Source organism: Prionailurus bengalensis, chromosome C1, assembly GCF_016509475.1.
Source record: "Prionailurus bengalensis isolate Pbe53 chromosome C1, Fcat_Pben_1.1_paternal_pri, whole genome shotgun sequence".
In the NCBI taxonomy this organism is placed as follows: domain Eukaryota; kingdom Metazoa; phylum Chordata; class Mammalia; order Carnivora; family Felidae; genus Prionailurus; species Prionailurus bengalensis.
Window position 1 is genome coordinate 152,294,780 of NC_057345.1, and position 19,440 is coordinate 152,314,219.

A 19,440-nucleotide genomic window follows, 5' to 3' on the forward strand; every position below is an offset into this window, starting at 1 on the left:
CCACTTAGTAAGAGTCATCTACTAACCTGGCAGGAAATTTGTCTTCTGTATGGATGAGTAAACAAAGACGCAATACATTTAAGTTATCATTGGATCATCTGCCGATTCATTTAATATGATTTTCAGGAGAAACTCATTTAAGATCACCAGCATTTAAAAATATGCATTTACAAGTTTGCTCTCCATGCTTGTTTTGAACTCTACAGCAATCATAATGATTCATCTTCTATTACATTTATGTAAGGTTCAGATTTATTTAAGAATATCATTACTTCTCTGCTAAGTGGCTTTTATAGATTATCAAAATCCTACCATTCTATCTACATTACCAGCATTGATTACCTAACTTCCAAAAGAGCAAGAATATTTGCAAAGGAAGATGTATTTTAAATTGCGTTTAACACCAAGATCCAGTTATTTACTTTTGCTAAATTGGTATTTAATTTAGGAAATTCATTAAAAGATATTAACAGATTCCCTTTGTTTAATTTCACTCCAGGTATATTTTTGCATGGATTTTTAAAAATAATAAAATTCTGGTTCCCTCGTAGTAGTTAAATGTACTTCTTTAATCATTTCCCCTTTTTATTTTTCACACTTCCTACTATATCCTTGGGTGATACATATTAAAAAGAGAAATTAGGGCAATTTTCTGTCTTTTCCCCAAGTAATCTAAAACTAAGTCAAATGAGCACAACATCAATACCGCTTATGCGTGCTAGCTATTTATTATACTGAAAAATGTAAGATGAGTTAGGAAGCTAAAAGGACTATCATGTTCAAGATTTGATTCTAGAGCCAAAGTTGTAATGTTTCCCTGCTACTTACCTCATCATGCACCACTAATTCATTGTGCAGTAATTATTCACTAGGTGGCTCTTATGTGCCATGCAGCCCCAGGAATGGAGTCCTTGTCTTCAAGGACTTCAGGGTCTAAAGCACTATATGCTGCGGCCACTAACAATGTCTGGCTATTAGACAGATAGCTCTATTAGCGTCCATACTTTTGAGTCAACTCTAGGAAACTTGATGGGTAGCCCCAAGTTTAAAAGAGAAACACAGAGTGAATATGGAAAAAATCAGAGTTGGATTCATTGTGAGAACAGCATCCAAAGAAGAGCTGGGTGAGTGCTAAATATTCAGCCTGATTCTTGCCTTATCACATCCTCTGACATAGGGATGGAAGAATTTATCCACATAAGCAATGAAAAGAGAATTTTCTCTTCTCTGTCACCAGAAGGAGAGAACTGGGCGGGTGTCAAGGAGCCAGGAGCCAATTTCCTTTATAAAAGAAATGTTTGGGTTTTTGTTTGTTTGTTTTTTTGTTTCTTTTTGGCTTGCTTTGAAAAGCAAAATCAATTAAATGCAATAATGAATGTGGTATTTAAAATATGCACAAGCTTTGAATAACACTGTGCCCTTCCTCTACAACAAATATTGATTGAAGACCTTGAAATTATACTATGCCATATAAATGGTCAAAAAATAAAATCAAATAGGACTTAAATAATAACATTTTATTGGAACTACACCATGTGGCACATTTCATTCTCACATTGATTTTGACAGCTGAGTTATTCTTGGAGAGAAAAGGTCTGTCACTGCATGTGTTTGAAATCGACAAAGTATTCCTTTACCTATAGTATGTAACCACGGAAAAATACGCCATTCCAGCTGGACAAATATTAATAGGTATTACCTCGAAATAGTAAGGAAATACTTTCTACATATCAGGCCAATGCGTATTGCCAAAAACATTGCCACTTTGTGAGATGCAGTGTATCTCTCTAAAAATGAGAAACAGAAAAACAAAAAAGCCTTCCCTAGCATAATTAGAATATTTAAACTTTAGGAGCCTTATTAATCATGTTTTCCTATGATGAAATACTTCCACAAAGGAACACAATGGTATGGTATTGGGTCACATCCATGAGCCTTATGTCCCATTATGTAACTGCTGAAGGTGGACAAAGGACATATGAAATAGAGTCCCTTTGCTGTCAGCCTGAAAGGTTAAGATATAATCGCAAACACTGTGATGCTTTTTAGAAATTAAATGTATGTTTACCAATTTGCAATTTATCTAAACCTTTTTTGAACTGATTTCTAATTCACTCTACACGATACACCTGAGGGAAAGAAATCTCATAATTTTATAAATTCAGAATTTTACTACCCACTATGCGAAGTAATTCTTCATTTCTAAGCACTGACCCCATCTAGAACTTCAATGGGTGCCCTTTGAAAATGAGTTTGTCTTCAAATGTATTTGCCTTTGAAAATGTATTTGCTTTTTAAAAGTAGGTTGCGTTCAGATTTATCACGTCTTTCATGCCACATTGAGGACTGAAAATCAGTAAATAGTTACATTTGCTAACAGCTCTAAATAGACAAAATGGCCAACACATAGGGGATGCCCATTAAATATTTATTGAATGAATGAATATTGTTGAAAAGCCCTTACTTAGACAAACAAAAATTAGGATGAGGTCCAGAAGCTTAAAACAACCATAAAGATGTTAAATATTAGCTAGAGCACAGTTTGAGTTCTAACAGCAATAACATTTAATAGAAATGTTAATTATTAAATCTAACAGTTGTTTGCATAGCAAGTATAGAAAATTCAAATAGAATCCACAGAATTAAGCATAGGGCAATAACTTAATAAACACTGCCTGCAGTGAACAGAAAATGGATTAACCCTTTAAAAGCTTGGAAAGCTTTTAGAGCAGATGACCATTTTCATGTAAATGATTTTGTCTCTTCAGGACTATTCTAGCTAAATTTCTATAATTCTTCAGACAATGCAGGGTAATCTGAAATACACAACATTTTCCAAGTGTTTTCTACAACTCAATCACAAAACAAATGAATACAAAAGTAATTTGTGTTTCTGAATTTGCCAATTTCCTACCGATTCTTAGCTGGCCACATTGCAAAGCATTTTTTGTTTGTTTATAATTTGTTAATTTAATTGTGAGATACTTCAAACACCAGACGAATATAGAGAGGTGTATAACAAATCTCCGAGGATCTATCACCTCTTCTTAGAAAATGTTAACATTTTAGTTCAGTAGTAATCATTGGAACTGCACATTCAATCAACAGAAAGAAGCGATATGAACTTGACCAGACTGACAACATTTAGGCAATCTGATAACAGGAAGTATTGCTAAAGTGTGGCATTGAGAAGAGGCGCTCTCGTTCATTGCTGGTGTGCTACCAGCTAATAGAGGGAGCAATTAGGGAAACACCTAATAAAGTTCTCATTTAGTGACAAAAGTGTTTTTGCAAACTCTACTCCTATGCAGGAGATATTTAGGGAAACTGAAACTCTCTTAACTACACGTGTCATTTTTAGTTTTTCATTTTAAAAGGACTCTTGTTATCTGCAGCTAATCTACAGAGTCACCATCATCTTATTGACAGTATTAATGGATTTATTTTAAAAGTATTTTAATTAAAAAAAATAAGGTTTGGTACACATGTACCAAACTGAATACATCATTTAAATGCAGTCAAATTAACTGAAACAGACAGCATAAATAAAATAGATGACATAATTCTATGGAAGGTGGCATATGCATATTCTTATCGACACCAAAAAGATAAGTACTGGATCAAAAATTAGAGAGCTTGATTCTAAGACTTTTATAAGTTGTACTTTTGAAGAAAGTGAATGGCAAAGTTCCAAAACTACTTCAACTGGAGAAAAGAATTGCTTTAATTGCATAAATACATTAGGGAGGGTATGAACAGCCCCCATGCTTTCCACTATATGGCGTCTTATTTCACACTTTTTAAGGTTTACACAACAGTTAGGCAGTACCTGAATCACTTCCCATGGTGCCTGAATCACTGCCCATGTTGCTGTTATGTCCAAGACTTTCATCTAAGCAGCTGACACTTCCTTCTGCCAAACTTGTGTCTGATTCTGCAAAGGAAAACATTTTAAAATATTTTAAAAATATTTCTGAGAATAAACGTATTTTAACTGCACACCTCTACAGCACACAGTACATACAGTTCAATGCAAGTGGAAAAGGCACACCCAGACAATTATGAATAAAAGGTAAGAGTTCCTGGCAAGCAACATTTAAAAAGTCTACTATGGATGAGCAGCTGTCGGGTAGTGAATCAAACACATATACCTACTTGAAGTATCATACATCCGATTCGAGAGCAAATACAAATTTGTAAACACGTGTGACTTTTGATGTCCCCCCACCACGTAAGTTTTGTGCAAGAAGAGAAGATCTAGGCTTGATGGTGGCATTGAGACAAAAAGTACTACACAGAAACCACCGAGTTATTTTAACATAATATGGCAGGGAATTAATAAAGAATAAAGAATTGATAAACCACATGGTTCTATTGATTGGTTCCCAAAAGAACAGTTCAGCGATAAACATTACTTCAAAATCTCACAAAGAATTTGCTCAAAAAGAATATCATTAAAGCCTGGCACTGCAGTTGTAATGGAAGCTTCTGTGAGGCTGGAAATAAATGTTTTCCTTTACTACAATTAAACTAAGCTTCCATCAAAAAGTCACCATGAGGATGAATGTCAAGAGCGTTCCCTCAACTTGTTAATCCCGATTTTTGGTTTTCAGTACTCAGCATCAATTCCTTTGGAAAATCTTTTTTTTCCCTCTAGGGAAGACTTCCCTCTTTACAGTTTATTGCCAAGGATTTATGCCATCTTATCCACAGGGATCAGAACTATTGCTAAGCTGGGAAAAGTAAATGAAAGATGGCAGCAAACGTCAGCCCTGGAATCAGGACTTGTGAAATTTGCTGTTGAGGTTGCTCTGAGCCTAACTTGCCCTCATTTAAAATGGGGCTAGTACAATTCACCCTCCAGAATTTGATAACCAGTAAGTAATATTAGGCACAATAAACTCTTACCACTGCAACTTCAGTGCTGATAATTGGAAAATGAAATAAAAATCAAGTTGTTGATTAGTATTAGGGCAGGAGTTCCATTAAATACCGTTCTTCTTACAACTAATAGCATTTCATAATACTTATACTTGTTGCATAATTATCACTTCATGCTAAAGCTCCCAAATGCACAAAACAAATTACATAAAGTAGCCGTTAGCTATTTGAAACTAGTGTGAGTGCCACCCATTTAGGGCTAGTAACAGAACCCGTTGAAACACACACATAGTATATTATCAATAAAATTTCTCTGGAAAAAGACCATATACAACTCCTCAAAACTACAAGTATCTTCTTTTTCCTTAACCAGTTTTTTTTTAAGTTGGTGTATTAAGGTACAATTTAGATAATATAAAAATCATTCTTTTTAGGTTGTTTTTTTTAGGTAGGTTTAGTTTGTCGACACTGACACATGTATATGGTTTTGCAACCATCATCACAATCAAGATTTTTCTATCACCTCAGAAGTCCCCTCAAGCCCCTTTGTTTTCATTTTCCTCGTGCTGCCCCCTAGCAGTCCCTGATTTAATTTCTATCCCTATAGCTTTGCCTTCTCCAGAAAATCACATAAACGGATTCACACAATACGTAGCCTCTGTTTGATTTCTTTAACTTAGCCTAACACATTCAAGATGCATCCTTGTTGTTCATATCACTAATCTGTTCCTTTTTATTGCTGACTAGTACTCCATTGAGCATCTGCGACATCTGTGACATCTCCCTTCCAATAAGCCTAGTTAGCGGGAAATATAATGGAATTATAACTGATGCCAATCAAATATGTAAGATATCTTTTTTTTTTAAGTTCAAAGAAAGCTGATAAGGAATTTGTGGAAAAATTCTCAACGGACACGCATATTGTTTAAGTATATTAGCACAACACAAATATACTAATTTGAAAATACTGTGCCTACCAGTTGTCGTAGATTAGCTCTCAAACTCAGATTTGAGGAATCCCTTATGACTACACGGGAAAACCTGTATATCTCACTGAGAGATTTTAAATATGGCACTTTGCAATTCCCAGAGGTATGCCTTGTTAGAAGCTTAGAGGCGAGTGTGGGATAGAACTGTCAAGCAGAAGAGCGTTTGGGGCAGATGTACTGATGAAAAGAGAATAAGATTTATAAGGAAAAGGCAAGGTGTAAAATGAGATGGGGAAAATGTCATTGCAAGGATAATTCTAGATCTAGAAATACAGACTAGGATTTCAGAAGCAAAAAAGTAAATTTTGACATGCTTTTCATTTGTTGTTTTAAATAGGGTATTGAGAACTGAAGATAACACCAAAAATACCGAAAAATACTAACAAGTGTTATCTAAAATTAACCCTTTGTATCTTTGTTTCCCATTAAGTGTAATGCACTTGATTTTCATTTGATTCTCTAATCATTAGCAGTTCAACAACAATCTTAAAACTATTTTGTGTATATGTAAAGTCAAAGTTTTCCCCAAGCTCTGTTCTAACATATATAAGTTTGGGGAAGCTATTTAACACAACGTGCATGATTAATTTATAAATATTAAAGAAAGTTGTGACCCCCAAATAGGGTATTATTAATTAAGTTTGTTACCTGGATTATTTTGATCTTAACAAACAAATCTGCAGTGTGTTAAGAAAACACTGAGCTCAGTACCTTCACAGATGTAAATTACATTTTAAACCTCAACATTCTGTGTGGTAGATATCCATTGTCACCTCAGTTTTATAGATGAGAAACCAAGGCTCAGAGAAGTTAAATGATTTATCCTGACCACACAGCCATAATGGGGCCGAGCTAGGAGGCCCCAATTTCTGGATCCGAGTCCAGTCACTATTCCAGTGCTTTTTATTTGATAGCACGCAATGGCTGATGCTTTGTGTGAAGCTTTGTAAACAAGCAAACAATCCTATATCTAATAGCGTTAAGTGAAATGAAAGTTGGTTTTTGTTGTCGTTTTAGAGCATATAGACATTTTCATTGTAATGTCGAATTTTCTAGCAATCTTCAGTTTATCTTCTCAAGGGGAAAAAAAGCTAGAGATTGTTTTATTTTGCTCACATTTCTGATTTCATCGATAGACTTTCGTTTACTTTACATTTAAACATCCACACTTATTTTTGAAATTTTCTTTTCTGCACATATATAAAAGAGGAACACTTCCATCCTTGTTAAACAAAATTAATTGGAATAATTCTCCCGGAGATAATTATGAAAATGAAAGTGAATATATAGAGGTTTATTTCTTTGTCATTTTGAGGATATATAAAATCTCTACTTTCTCAACACAAAAATAATTTTGTTTCCTAGGCAGCGAATTTTTATGCATTTGATATATATATTTTTTATTTCATAGAAAGAGAAGTACTAGAGGAAATAACTTGAACAATAAAAGAAAATATATTGAAACTCCCATAAAATGTCTTTCCCAGAGATTCTCTTCCTGCAGTCACTTAAGAGAAATCATGTTTAAAAAAATAACACACACACACACACACACACACACACACAAGGTCAGATCAAGTGATTGTGTGATGCCAAAATTAAACCAAGCTATTGAGTTTATAAGCCAAGAATTCCTGTAATTGATTTATATAGGATTATTTTGTTTCATCTTTTGTACTTTTCACAGTACGTCAATCTGGACTTATGTCCTGATGAGTAAAGTCATGTGTCTATGATTTTAAAATAGATCAGATAAAATAGAGTAGTCAATTGGAGGCAGGGTGTTGCCATGAAAAGAACATGTGCTATGAAGTCAAACAGATCGGTCTCCAGATCTGAGCTCAGCCACTGCTAACAAGTGACTTAACCTTTTTTTTTTCTTAAAATTTTAAAATACAGATAGTAGTTTCTATTTTCTCATTTATTTTGAGAATGATTATGTTAGATAAAGGAAATAAATCTTGAAGAGGAACAAATCTTAAATTCTCATGAAGTTGCTACTTAAATGGGCTTTTGAATATTGGAGTTACATTATATAATAAGTTTAGTTAACTTTTATATAGCTGTCATTTCCTCTAGGGAAAATATCAAAGCTGGCTACAAAACAGATTAGAAAATGTTGGTAATTCCTAACTGTTAAAAAAAAAAAAAAAAAAAGAAAAAAGCAGTTATTTATATCAAACTTTTTTGGAATGAAAGAAAATGATACTCATCCAATTAAAAGATAGGATTTTCTGTAATAACTTTGTAAACAGCACAAAAAAAGAACAGCTCTGAGTACAATGATCCTAAGACCAGTCCGTAAGCCATGGAAAAAATGCCTCATTTTGCAATCACAACTTGAATATTTTACTAATAAAGCAGAAATATTACCTGGAATCTGAGAAATTTCACATTTAACATCTTCTAGACTTTAAATACTTTAAAATATTTTTAAACCATTTAGAACCAAAAATATTGAAGTTAAAAAAAAAATTCATATGAAAAAAACCTCTTGGTTGAAGGCCTTTTTAGATCTATTTCAATGTAAAGTATGCCCTCTACTGGCCAGTGCTATTATAACAATTAATTTGTAAGGATATTTATTCAACCTAAGGGCTAAGCTTCATTAGGTAAGATACAGATTGGTTCTTACTTCTATTCCTGACAGGTAATGCCCCCCACCCCCCCATTTTCAATCTAGATGTGTTTCTCACCCCACAGAATACTTCTCTTTTTTTTTTTTACCCCTGGCTGTCATACATTCTCTTTGCCGAAAAGTGGTTTTGTATTAGAGCAGGAAGCAGTGCAAGGGGCCAGGGCCTGTACTCGTTGAGAAAGAAGGGCACCAGCAGATCCCATTCCCCCTGAGAGGTAGTGCTTACAAGGTCTGCAAATAATCTAATTTCACTTGTCACAGTACTTTGATGTTTATTGTAGTTCTGACCTTGTGGTGCATTTTAGCTTCACCTCTTTAGCTCTTCCCCTTTGCCTGGTTTCATAACCCACGCACCCTGGAATGTCGAAGAGTAGCCCTCAAGATTCAAACACATGTGCATGTATGGGCATGCCCAAAACTACTGCGTGGGCTTCCTAAGTGTGTTTATTTTCATACTACTAATAATACTTATTTAGTTTTTCTTTCTCTCTTTCTTCCTTTCTCTTTCTTTCTTTCTTTCTTTCTTCTTTCTTTCTTTCTTTCTTTTTTTCTTTACTTCTTTCTTTTCTTTCTTCCCTTCCTTCCTCCCTCCCATCTTTCTTTCTTTCTTTCTTTCTTTCTTTCTTTCTTTCTTTTCTTCTTCTCCGTCTCTCTCTCTCTCTCTCTCTCTCTCAGGGTCCTGTCTGTTTCAATAGCTCTTACTGGTACTTAAAAATGAACAACAGTTGAGTATTGCCCATATGGAAAAAGCAGGCTTTTTGTGATGTGTACACTGGGGACTAAGATGAACCTTTATCACTTTCTTTCTTTTCCCTTCCTCTTCTTTGAGGAGCTATACTAGCCAAACCCCTCAAGACCACCAATAAAGTTATTCTGGACTCTCCTCCCACTGTGGGCTCCTTTGACTCTGTGCTTTTCTGTGGGCTCCTATAATTGGATCAGACACATTGCTAAGACCTCTTGTCTTTTTTTTTTCTAAAATGCAAAGTATCCTAACACTCAAACACTCCTTTTCTTTTGAAATAACTTATCCTTAATCTTTTTTGAGAGGAAATAGATGACTTTTATTTTCAGCTCTATGTATATGGATTTGTGCGTGTGTGTGTGTGTGCGCGCACACACACACACACACACACGCTCACATTTTGGTCTGTCAGATTCTGCTCTCCGTGCCAGGGAACATGTGTTCCCGCAGAATGGAGAGAAGCCACCTCCACCCACCTTGCATATTCTCTCCTGGATCCAAGCTTCTAGGAAATGAGTTCCCCAAAGAGAAAAAACTCTCCTAGAGCCACAGGCCCACATGGCTATCCACGGAGCTCCTTGCTCCTGTTTATAGAATTTATACTGCCGAAATGTTTCCGTCAGAATTACATTTGAATTGTGTGTAAGTAATAGTGTTGGCTTAAATCATCTAGACCCTTTAGCCTTTGGACTTGAGTCTCAATATACAAAGACAGTTATTAAAATACAGGGTTGTGGGGATAACCATATCCACCAGACCCATTCATTCACTGCCAGTCAGTAACAGAGGCAAAAAGTCCCAGAGTGAAAAAGTTGTGAGTGAAAAGCTAAATGACCACATGGGAAGTAAGTCTTGGCAGTAACAAGGTTTAGGGATGGCAAGCTAGAAGATGAATTGGAAACTAATTCGGCTGGTAAGCACCCCTTAGGAAGAAGTATTCAAGTTAAGCAGGCTTAAGCAAATGTGAGGCAAGTATGGGGAGATACATTTAAGGTTGTCCCGATAAATGCTCAATGGTCAGCTGTTTGGGGGGAAAAGCCACGATATAGAAGCGTCTGTTAATTTCCATGGTGCAAATATTCCTGCCAGGGCTGATTTCAAGCTCCCAGCATGATGTCACAGAGTGGAGCTGGGAAGAGATGTGTGCATCTGGCTTGTGCAAGCCAGTGGGAGCCGGTTCCAGCTACCCAGAGGTTTCATTCCTCCGATTAAGGACTCTCCCACAAACATCATCTAAAACGATCAGGCGTGCATTGTGCTAATATATCATAATTGGCCAAATGATGAATGATAAACTTGTAAGAGTATTTTTTTTTGCCTTAGAAAAATCATTTATAAAAACTATGGAGAAATCCATTAACACTCATTGATATAAGAAGTCTTATCTCACCCACCTTCCTCCATAAATGCTCCCCTCTTAACCGAATTATTTTCCTACATCCATAGTTATAGAATTTTGTTGTGTTTACTACAGCTAGATTCATTTTGTATAGACTTTTGTTTTCAGGGCAGTTTCAGATTCACTGCAAAACTGAGCAGTATGGAGACTTTCCCCACAAGCCCTGCTCCCACACATGCAGAGCCCCTCCGCATTATTAACACCCCTCACCCTAAACATACTTTGAACTTTCCCACACCTACTCTCTTGCTCACAGTGCCCATGGGGTCTGAAACGCTGCCTGCCGCTTCTGTGCACAGACCCAACCCAGGACTGGATGAACAGAGGTCTCCGCTTCCTCCTCGGGGAGGCTGTCTCTGCATCTTCCTTCCTTCCCAAGTCTTCCCTCCTCGTCCCTGAACACATTCTCTCTTTCGCTCTGGACAGATGACTGTTTCTCTTTGGGGGGCCATAACTTGTTTTCTGGAACTGGGTTCTAAACTCTTTGAGGGTGAAGGCAATACCCCCAGGACTCGGTTCTCTCGGGAACAAGACCTGACGAACTCACTCTCTGGCTTCTTGTCTTCATCCGCATGCTAAATAGAGAAGGTAAGGCCCGAGCATCAAACTGAAATAAAACCCGCCGCCTTTGTTGAAACGGTGCTAAAAAAAAAAAGTTTTTGGTTTGTAGCCATGAAAGGATGTCAGGAAAATAAATCCAGTATGTCATAGCTGCACACCAGGGATAGCCTTTCTGTCAAAATACCTATGGCCTCATTCCTGAGATATGAACAACAACCTTTGTGGAACTATTAAGCGATTAGAAGTCATATAAGTAACTTAGCTCCAGGTAGGTTTCAAATAAAATAGAAACCCATATTAACCTGTAGCAAACACTAACATCAGCAGGGACAGCATCTCTCTCCCTCTCTCTCTCTCTCTCTCTCTGTCTCTCTCTCTCAGCTCAAATTAGTATTTGCCTTTTAGATTGCCTCAGTAGTATTTCTAGTTCTAATAATTAATGTACCTAAGTTTAGCAAAATATAGAAGTAAAGGCTAGTTATCTGAAGTGAAACCAATCCTGTAATAGTGTGGGTTATTTTGACACAATCTTATTGTATGTTGCTTTATCGATCATCTTTTCCACTGAGGTCTTAAATGCTATATGGTATTTTTTTTTTCTAGAGATTCTAAAAATCTCTAAATTTCTAGAGGCTGGTGCCATAAAACATTATTCTGGTCCTCAAGTGCAAGGATAAATTTTGTGGCATTTTTACAGAAATTAGTATAGACCAAATCTAAGATTGGACTTTGGTCTATAAAAAGGCAAAACAAAACAACAACAAAAAAAGTGCTATAACAGATTGGGCCAGGGAGAAGGAGGCTGTTTTATAAAGGTCAATTTTTAAACCCCTCCTACAGAACATGATCTATGCAAAATATATCCACAATATATTCCAAAGCATAATGTCACCGGATAAACCTAAGGAGTGGAACATATGGGGGAATATGAAAAAGAAGGTATTAAAGTCTGAAAACAAGCAGGTTGGTAAGCTCATTAGCTGGGGTGGAATTTTAAAATCTTCACGTGAACGAATATATAAATCAAAATATACACATGCATTCACAGTCATGCGCACTGTATATTCACACATGGCACATTCTACAGTTACATTATAATCTTCCACACTGGAACAGTGAATCCCATTCTCTTTTTAATGTAAAAGCGCCCTCTGCTGGCCGACCTGAGGTACTGGCATTTTCTAGTTTTCCTAACCAAGATCCAAGACAGAATGATAAAAGAAGTCTGGGAGATTTTATGTGAAATTCTGCAGAAAAGTAAGTTTATTACAAATACGCGTTTTATTTTGTTTTTAATCTCATTTTCTTTACTTTTATTTTATTATAGATCATTAATTCCTGAAATAGTATAATGTAAAGGTCGGTGTAGAAGAACCACGTGCTTGTTTTGAGAAAGCAGTAACAGCAGACTATTAAAAACAGTCTATTAAAGACTATTAAAAATAGACTATTAAAAATTGTACAACCAATTTTACTGAAAGCCTATAGAATTAAAATAATCCAGCTAACTTTGTATTTTCTATAATTAAAATATTTTCAATGGAAGAAAATGAACGTGGGCTTTGTGTTCCTCTGATGTTTTCTTGGGAGTTGGGGGTTTTCCAATATTTTTCTCGTTATGAGAGATGGCCAGTGACTTTAGAAAGCAGGACTATAACATCCAGCATTAAAATTCTACTCATAGTCTGAGAACTATTCAAATATCCTTTTGAAATTATTGGGTTAATTTGGAAGAAGGCAAATTTTAAAAATTGGTATATCTCAATTATTAACCAGTTTTGAATGGGAAGCACAGAGTTGGAAGGAGGGAGGAAGAACAATGCCAGCCCCCAGTGTGGAATCAGGACAAAATCACTCTCCAGAGCCACCTACTAGGGAATCCTGATACATCACCCCAAGGATGAAGGAGAAATGGGATTCAAATTGGTTTCAGGGTGGGCTACCGTTCCTAGCGGTAGTAGATCTCACCCTGTCAGGTGTGTCAAGGAGTAAAAAGGGCTAACAAACAACAGACAAGGAATCTTTGCATTGAAGCTATAAATAATTGCCATTTGTATGCACCAAGACTATGCACTGAAAAAATATTTTAGAAACTGGTTCAGAAATAAAAATTAGAGGAGTCAACTTAAAATTAGAGATAATTCAAGTCACATTTTTTCTTTCTGCATATGAAAAATCATATTTATAGAATGTGTGCAGCTTAAGTAATACGTTTCTTTCAATGCTACTTTGGTAGCATTGACTATATTTGAGCTGTATATGAAATCCTAATCCAATATATTAGAATTCAAAATAAAGATTATACATTACCAGTATCGATAAAATACAAAAAACAAAATTATGCAAATGCATATCAGAAACTATGGGATAACTCCTCCTTTATTTTGATTGCTAACTCTACGAAAGGATGACAGGATAGGCAAAATCTTCCTACCGTAAATTTTGCAACAAAAACTCGAAGCAAAAAAACATCAGTAGCTGCTTTGGGCTAATGGTACTTTAAAAGTTATTTATATCCATCATCTTAGTTCTGGAGAGCAATAAGAAAATAAACACACACTTGGAATGATCCATAGCATCTATGAGTAGTGGTGTCTAAGGCCTAAGGTTAAGGAACTACATTTTAATAAATAAATTACCCTTCGTTACTTCTCTGAAAAGGGCTAGAATGGATTGGACTGACTTGCTCCCATGTGCACAGGGAAATCCATACGGCATAAGGATCCTACAGACCTGAAGGTCGTTAAAGTCTGTGGATTGGGTGGGGTCGTCAGATCACTGTTAGCGTACTATACTTTCACAGGTTCTCAGACTAGCACATGTTTTAATAGGCTGTACTTGCATTTACTGTATGACTGTTATTAGCACTTACTGTGCAGGCATATAGTGGCTACTGTTTGACTGACGTGCCCATCAGTTGAACGTTCCATGAGAGCAGAAGCCCACCTCTCTTACGTTCCCCCACGGTATTTGCAGTGCTAAACACTGAACACTGCATGCCTGGCACGTGATAGTAGTTAAATAAATATTTGTTACATGAAAGAATCAAAAGGTACAGAGGTCAAATGGGAGGGAGGGTGAGAGGGAAGACAAGAGGGGTAAAAAACAAAACAAACACACACACAAAAAACCCTTTCTGTCCCCTAAGGCCATTATTACGTTGTAGATTTTTTTTTCACAAAATGCAACTTAAAGTTTTATATGAACTAGTAAGAAAATAGAAAAAATTTAAAGTTTTGCCTTTAATTTTGTTCACTTTGAGACTCAGAATCCTCTGTAGATACATAAACTACAGGCTGATGAGATGCATTGCTGGCAACCTTTGATGAAAAACTCGCATTTGAGATGCAGGATCGTCTGCCAGCTTGATTCCTGTCTTTGATTCTTTCTAGTGTGGATTTAGAAAGTAGCCAGTAACCCACGGGGACGTCGGGTAGCCTACCAAGGAAGTATGTTAAAATGTGACAAACATACATTCAGATAGTACATTTTGGCATTCCTATCAGATCATGATTTCTGAAAGAAAGTGCAGCTGCTCAAATGAAAAAAAAAAAACCCTCTAGAATTCAAGTTTTTGCTATTCTATATATTAAGCCTGACTACCTAACGTGTGGTCCAGGACCAGCAGTATAGTGTCACCTGGGAGCATGTGAGGAACACAGAATCTCAGGCCCCACACAGGACCTACTAAATCAGAATGCATTTCAGTAAGACCGGCTCCCCTAGGTGATTCAGACACACAGGAAAGCCTGAGAAGCACTGCATTAAAAAAAAAAAAAAAGAAATAAAGAAAGAAAGAAAGGAAAGAAAAGAAAAGAAAAGAGAGAAGAGAAGAGAAGAGAGAAGAAAAAACACAAAAAAAACCTGTAAACAAGGCACAAGCTTGAATAGCAGGGAAACTATAATACACACTCGTGCTACTTATGACAAGATTGCTATCCTACATGTTTCACATAGTTCATATAAACCATCAAGAAGAATATTAATACACTAACAGAAAAATAGGCAATTAGCAACAACAAAAAGAATAAACTTATAAAAATGCTTTTCATTGGAAATCAAAAAAATTCAAATTCAAGTAGCAAGATACCAAATTGGCAAAGTTTGAAGAATTACCTCTTCTTGTAGAAGAGACATCAGGGCAATACACAGTCTCTTATACTCCCGAAGAACATGTAATTTGGTACAAGTTTCAGGAGGTAATTTGACATTAAGTATCAGGCATTTTAATATTGTAGAGATCATTTGATCCAGAAATTCCAGTTATGTAATATGCTTTTAAGAATTAAATTTAAAAAAAGGAATTAAATTGAAACATAGATATTAAGGACTTGTTCACAATGTAGAGATTTTTAAACATTTTTAAACATTTTTAGTGATTATTAAGTCACTAAAAACCAGGCTGTGGAAGAATACCTAGGAACACAGGAGAAATGCCGCCATGTATAAAACATTCACTTACGTAAAAAGATTAGAAGGATAGATAACCCAAATGTTAAGAGTAATAGATCTACATTGCTGGAGTATGGGTGACTTTTTCCTTGTATGTTTTCACATTTTCCAAGTATTCTGCAATGCAACTGTATTACTTTTCTGAAGTAGAAAAGAGTAAACTTTGGGGGGCACCTGGCTTGCTCAGTCAGTGAAGTATGGGACTCTTCATCTCAGGGCTGTGAGTTCGAGCACCACCCTGGGGTTAGAGATTATTTTTTTTTAATTTTTTTTTTAACGTTTTATTTATTTTTGAGACAGGGAGATACAGAGCATGAACAGGGGAGGGTCAGAGAGAGGGAGACACAGAATCTGAAACAGGCTCCAGGTTCCAAGCTGTCAGCACAGAGCCCGACGCGGGGCTCGAACTCACGGACCGCGAGATCATGACCTGAGCCAAAGTCGGCCGCCTAACCGACTGAGCCACCCAGGCGCCCCGAGATTATTTTTAAAAAATGGAGAGGGGCACCTGGGTGGCTCAGTTGGTTAAGTGTCCGACTTCAGCTCGGGTCATGATCTCGCAGTTCGTGAGTTCGAGCCCCACGTCAGGCTCTGTGCTGACAACTTGCTCAGAGCCTGGAGCCTGCTTCGGATTCTGTGTCTCCCCCTCTCTCTGCCCTTCCCATGCTTACGCTCACTCGCTCGTGCTCTCTCTCTCTCTCTCAATAATAAATAAATGCTAAAAAAAAAAAAAAATGGAGAAAAAATAGTGAACTCTGCAGTGGTGTGATGGAGTCAGCTTAAATGGGCTCACAAAAACCAATTGTTAAATCTTCAGGAATTTTGTGAGCAGGCTGTCAAACACAGTCATTTTAAAAATTAAATTATATAGGGGCACCTGGGTGGCTCAGTTGGTTAAGCGACTGACTCTTCATTTCGGCTCAGGTCACGATCTCACGGTTTCGAGGTTGAGCCCTGTATCTTCGGCTCCACACTGAGCCTGAAGCCTGCTTGAGACTCTCTCCCTCTCTCTCTGCCCCTTCCCTGCTTGCACACACCCTCTCTCCCTCAAGTTCTAGAAATACATACATACATACATAAATAAACATTAGCAAATGAATTATATAAATGTATAATTAAATAAATTGTATTGAAATCAAGGTAATGAATACTTAAAACTCATCACTTCCTTATCGTGTTCCTGAAATTTACTATCATCCGTGACGTTGATGCTGTTTACGCCCCTCGTGTCTGCATCCTGGAAATGCTAACACCATGGTGAGCTCCCTCTTTTCTCTTCCCAACTCAGGGACATGATGTTGGAGGTTTGACACCAGCTTTAGTGGGAGCATTTGCCCTGTGAGGACTGGCAAATGCTACAAGTCAGGACTTCCCTTCTTTCCTCCCAGACACTTGCTTGTTCAACATTTACCAGCACACTACAGATCCTGAAAAACTGTTTCTTTTAAATGACTATTTCCTATGAAAATAGAATGCGGCCCTTAGGTGGGGAAAGGGGAAGGGAGAAAGATCTTCCTATCGTGAGAAAATTAGGGAAGGAAATGTAATTAAATTGGTATTATTGTTCCAGTGACTTCTCATATCAGAAAGGTGGTCATGGCGGTAAACAGTTCTGTCACCAATTAGTTACTGCAAATCAAGCCAACCCCAGTTTAGCCTCCCCTCATCTGCCTTTCTACAGCCTTGCTTTTGGTGTCTACAAAAACTGAACCTCTCTGAGACATCCCAGTCTATGAAATAAGAAAAAGATAATGAACGGCCTTTTACTTTCTCAGAGATTTGGATGAATCAAACTAATTCATACATTTGAAAGTATTTGAAAACTATGAAAAACTATGAACTATAATAAGGTATAGGTATGCTTATAAATAAGGTATGCTTATAAATGCCTATCACATCACAAAGACCATGGATACCTTGTAAGGCAAAATTAGAACCAAATGTGTTCATATTCATCACATATTAATATTGCATTAGTTATGAAAACATTTTTAGCCACAAAGAAAAATGTAATCTTGTCTAGAAATAAGATTTTAATAAAAATGCTTGCAAAACCCCAAAGCCTGAATTTTCTCCCTCTGTTTAACAGATCGTGATGTCATCAATCCACCCACTGATTGTTTCTGGAAGTCGTAATTAGTAAAATGCTGTAAAATGTGTGCGGGTTCCAAATACCTGAAGTTACACAAGGATCAGCAAAAGACGATTCCAGTGAGTGAGTCTCCGTGTCCCGACCTTCTTTGTCTGGACTCAGCTGACCCGTGGCTACAAGAACCCCCTCTTTAACTTCAGGGCCATCTTCTTGTGATAAACTCTCAGTCCCTATGAATACAGCATGAGACTGTAAACAATAGTGCAATGCAAGTTTTTATAGAGTCTGCATAACTGTGATTGCTATCCTGAAAACAAAACAGGAGCTCCAAATAGGCATTTACCTGCATAGACTGAAGTACTGTGAAATTCTCAACAGAACGTAAATTGCACGGTAATGCAAGTTTCTACACAATATAAATAGCTGTTATTGTTATTGTGAAAACCAAGTGGAAGTTTCTAGGAGAAATTTGCCAGAATATACTTTCATACTTTGACATTTTGAAAAGCGAGGAACATATTTTTTGTTATGATACAGTATTTCTATTTTTAATGTGGACACAGTGAGTAATTCTTTTGTAATGGTTAAATTTTATCTAAAAAGACAGTAAAATAAGTATTATGCTAGTCACAAAAAGAGCATGATGATGTCCTAGCTGACCATTACTGGTAGGAGGTAAGCCACGGATGCAGTGATACAAAGTTATATTTAAGGCTGAATTATGAAAATGCAAATTTGGTGGTGGTTTTCTTTAGCTTGCGCTCTTGCCATTTTGTTCCCTCGCTATGTGTTCTATATGAGATGTACATATGCTTTAATGTCAGCCTAAATTCATGTATTTTGGATATCTGGAGATTTTTTAGGAATTCAATGAAATATTCTGTATCCCTCCCTTCTCTTTCCCTCCATTTCTCCCAACGGCCTTTCTTCCTTCCTTCAACCAACATGTTTTGAGTGTTTTCTTAAGGGACTACGTGAGCTACAAAGAAAAATCAAGTTTCTGTCCTCTTGAAGCTACAATCTATCAGCGAAGACTGATCCCATAAATAAAATTGCTTAAAGTATCGTTTTGGATTAGCCCATCTTAAAGAAAGTATGTCTGTGTGTGGAGAATTTCCTAAAGAAAATTGTTGTGACTTTGGACTCTGTTAGATGGCTTGGCAATGTCTGCAGGTACACATTTTGTTTGGGGTTTATAATCATAATAATCAATTTATTTTACCCTTATCATATAAGTGCGATAGAAGTGTTGAATCATTTAATCCTCAAAGTAGCCCTAGGTAATAGGTAATAGTATTCTCCCCATTGCACAGAGGAGTAAACTGAGGCACAGAGAGGGCAAGGATTTGCTCTAGAGTTACACATCGAGGGAAGTAAAAGAGCCAGGATTCAAGAAGCATCAGGATCTGGAGCCTAGGCTGCTGTAACAGTCAGCTCAGGCCACAATAACAAAATACCACAGACTGAATGACGTAAGCAAGAGAATTTTACTTTCGCATAGTGCTGGAGATCGGAAGTCCTAGATCAATGTGCCAACAAGGTTGGTGTCTGCTATGAGTTTTGCAGCAGGCCGCCTTCTCACTGTGTCCTCACATGGTGGAGAAAGAGACAGAGATCTCTTCTTACAAAGCCACAGTCCTATCAGATTACGGCTCACCCTTCTCTCTTCATTTAACCTTAATT

The 19,440-nt window shown here is 36.8% G+C and overlaps 1 protein-coding gene across 1 annotated transcript in view; it reads right to left on the reverse strand.

The window, feature by feature from the left end:
- Positions 1–19,440, reverse strand: part of IFIH1 (interferon induced with helicase C domain 1) — a 56,661-nt gene that overhangs the window by 25,452 nt on the left and 11,769 nt on the right. The window contains exons 3-4 of the mRNA XM_043576905.1: positions 17,841–17,987; positions 3,830–3,934 (exon numbers count right to left, since the gene is read on the reverse strand). Coding sequence (XP_043432840.1) covers positions 3,830–3,934; positions 17,841–17,987 — 252 coding nt within the window. The remainder of the gene's footprint in view (positions 1–3,829; positions 3,935–17,840; positions 17,988–19,440) is intronic.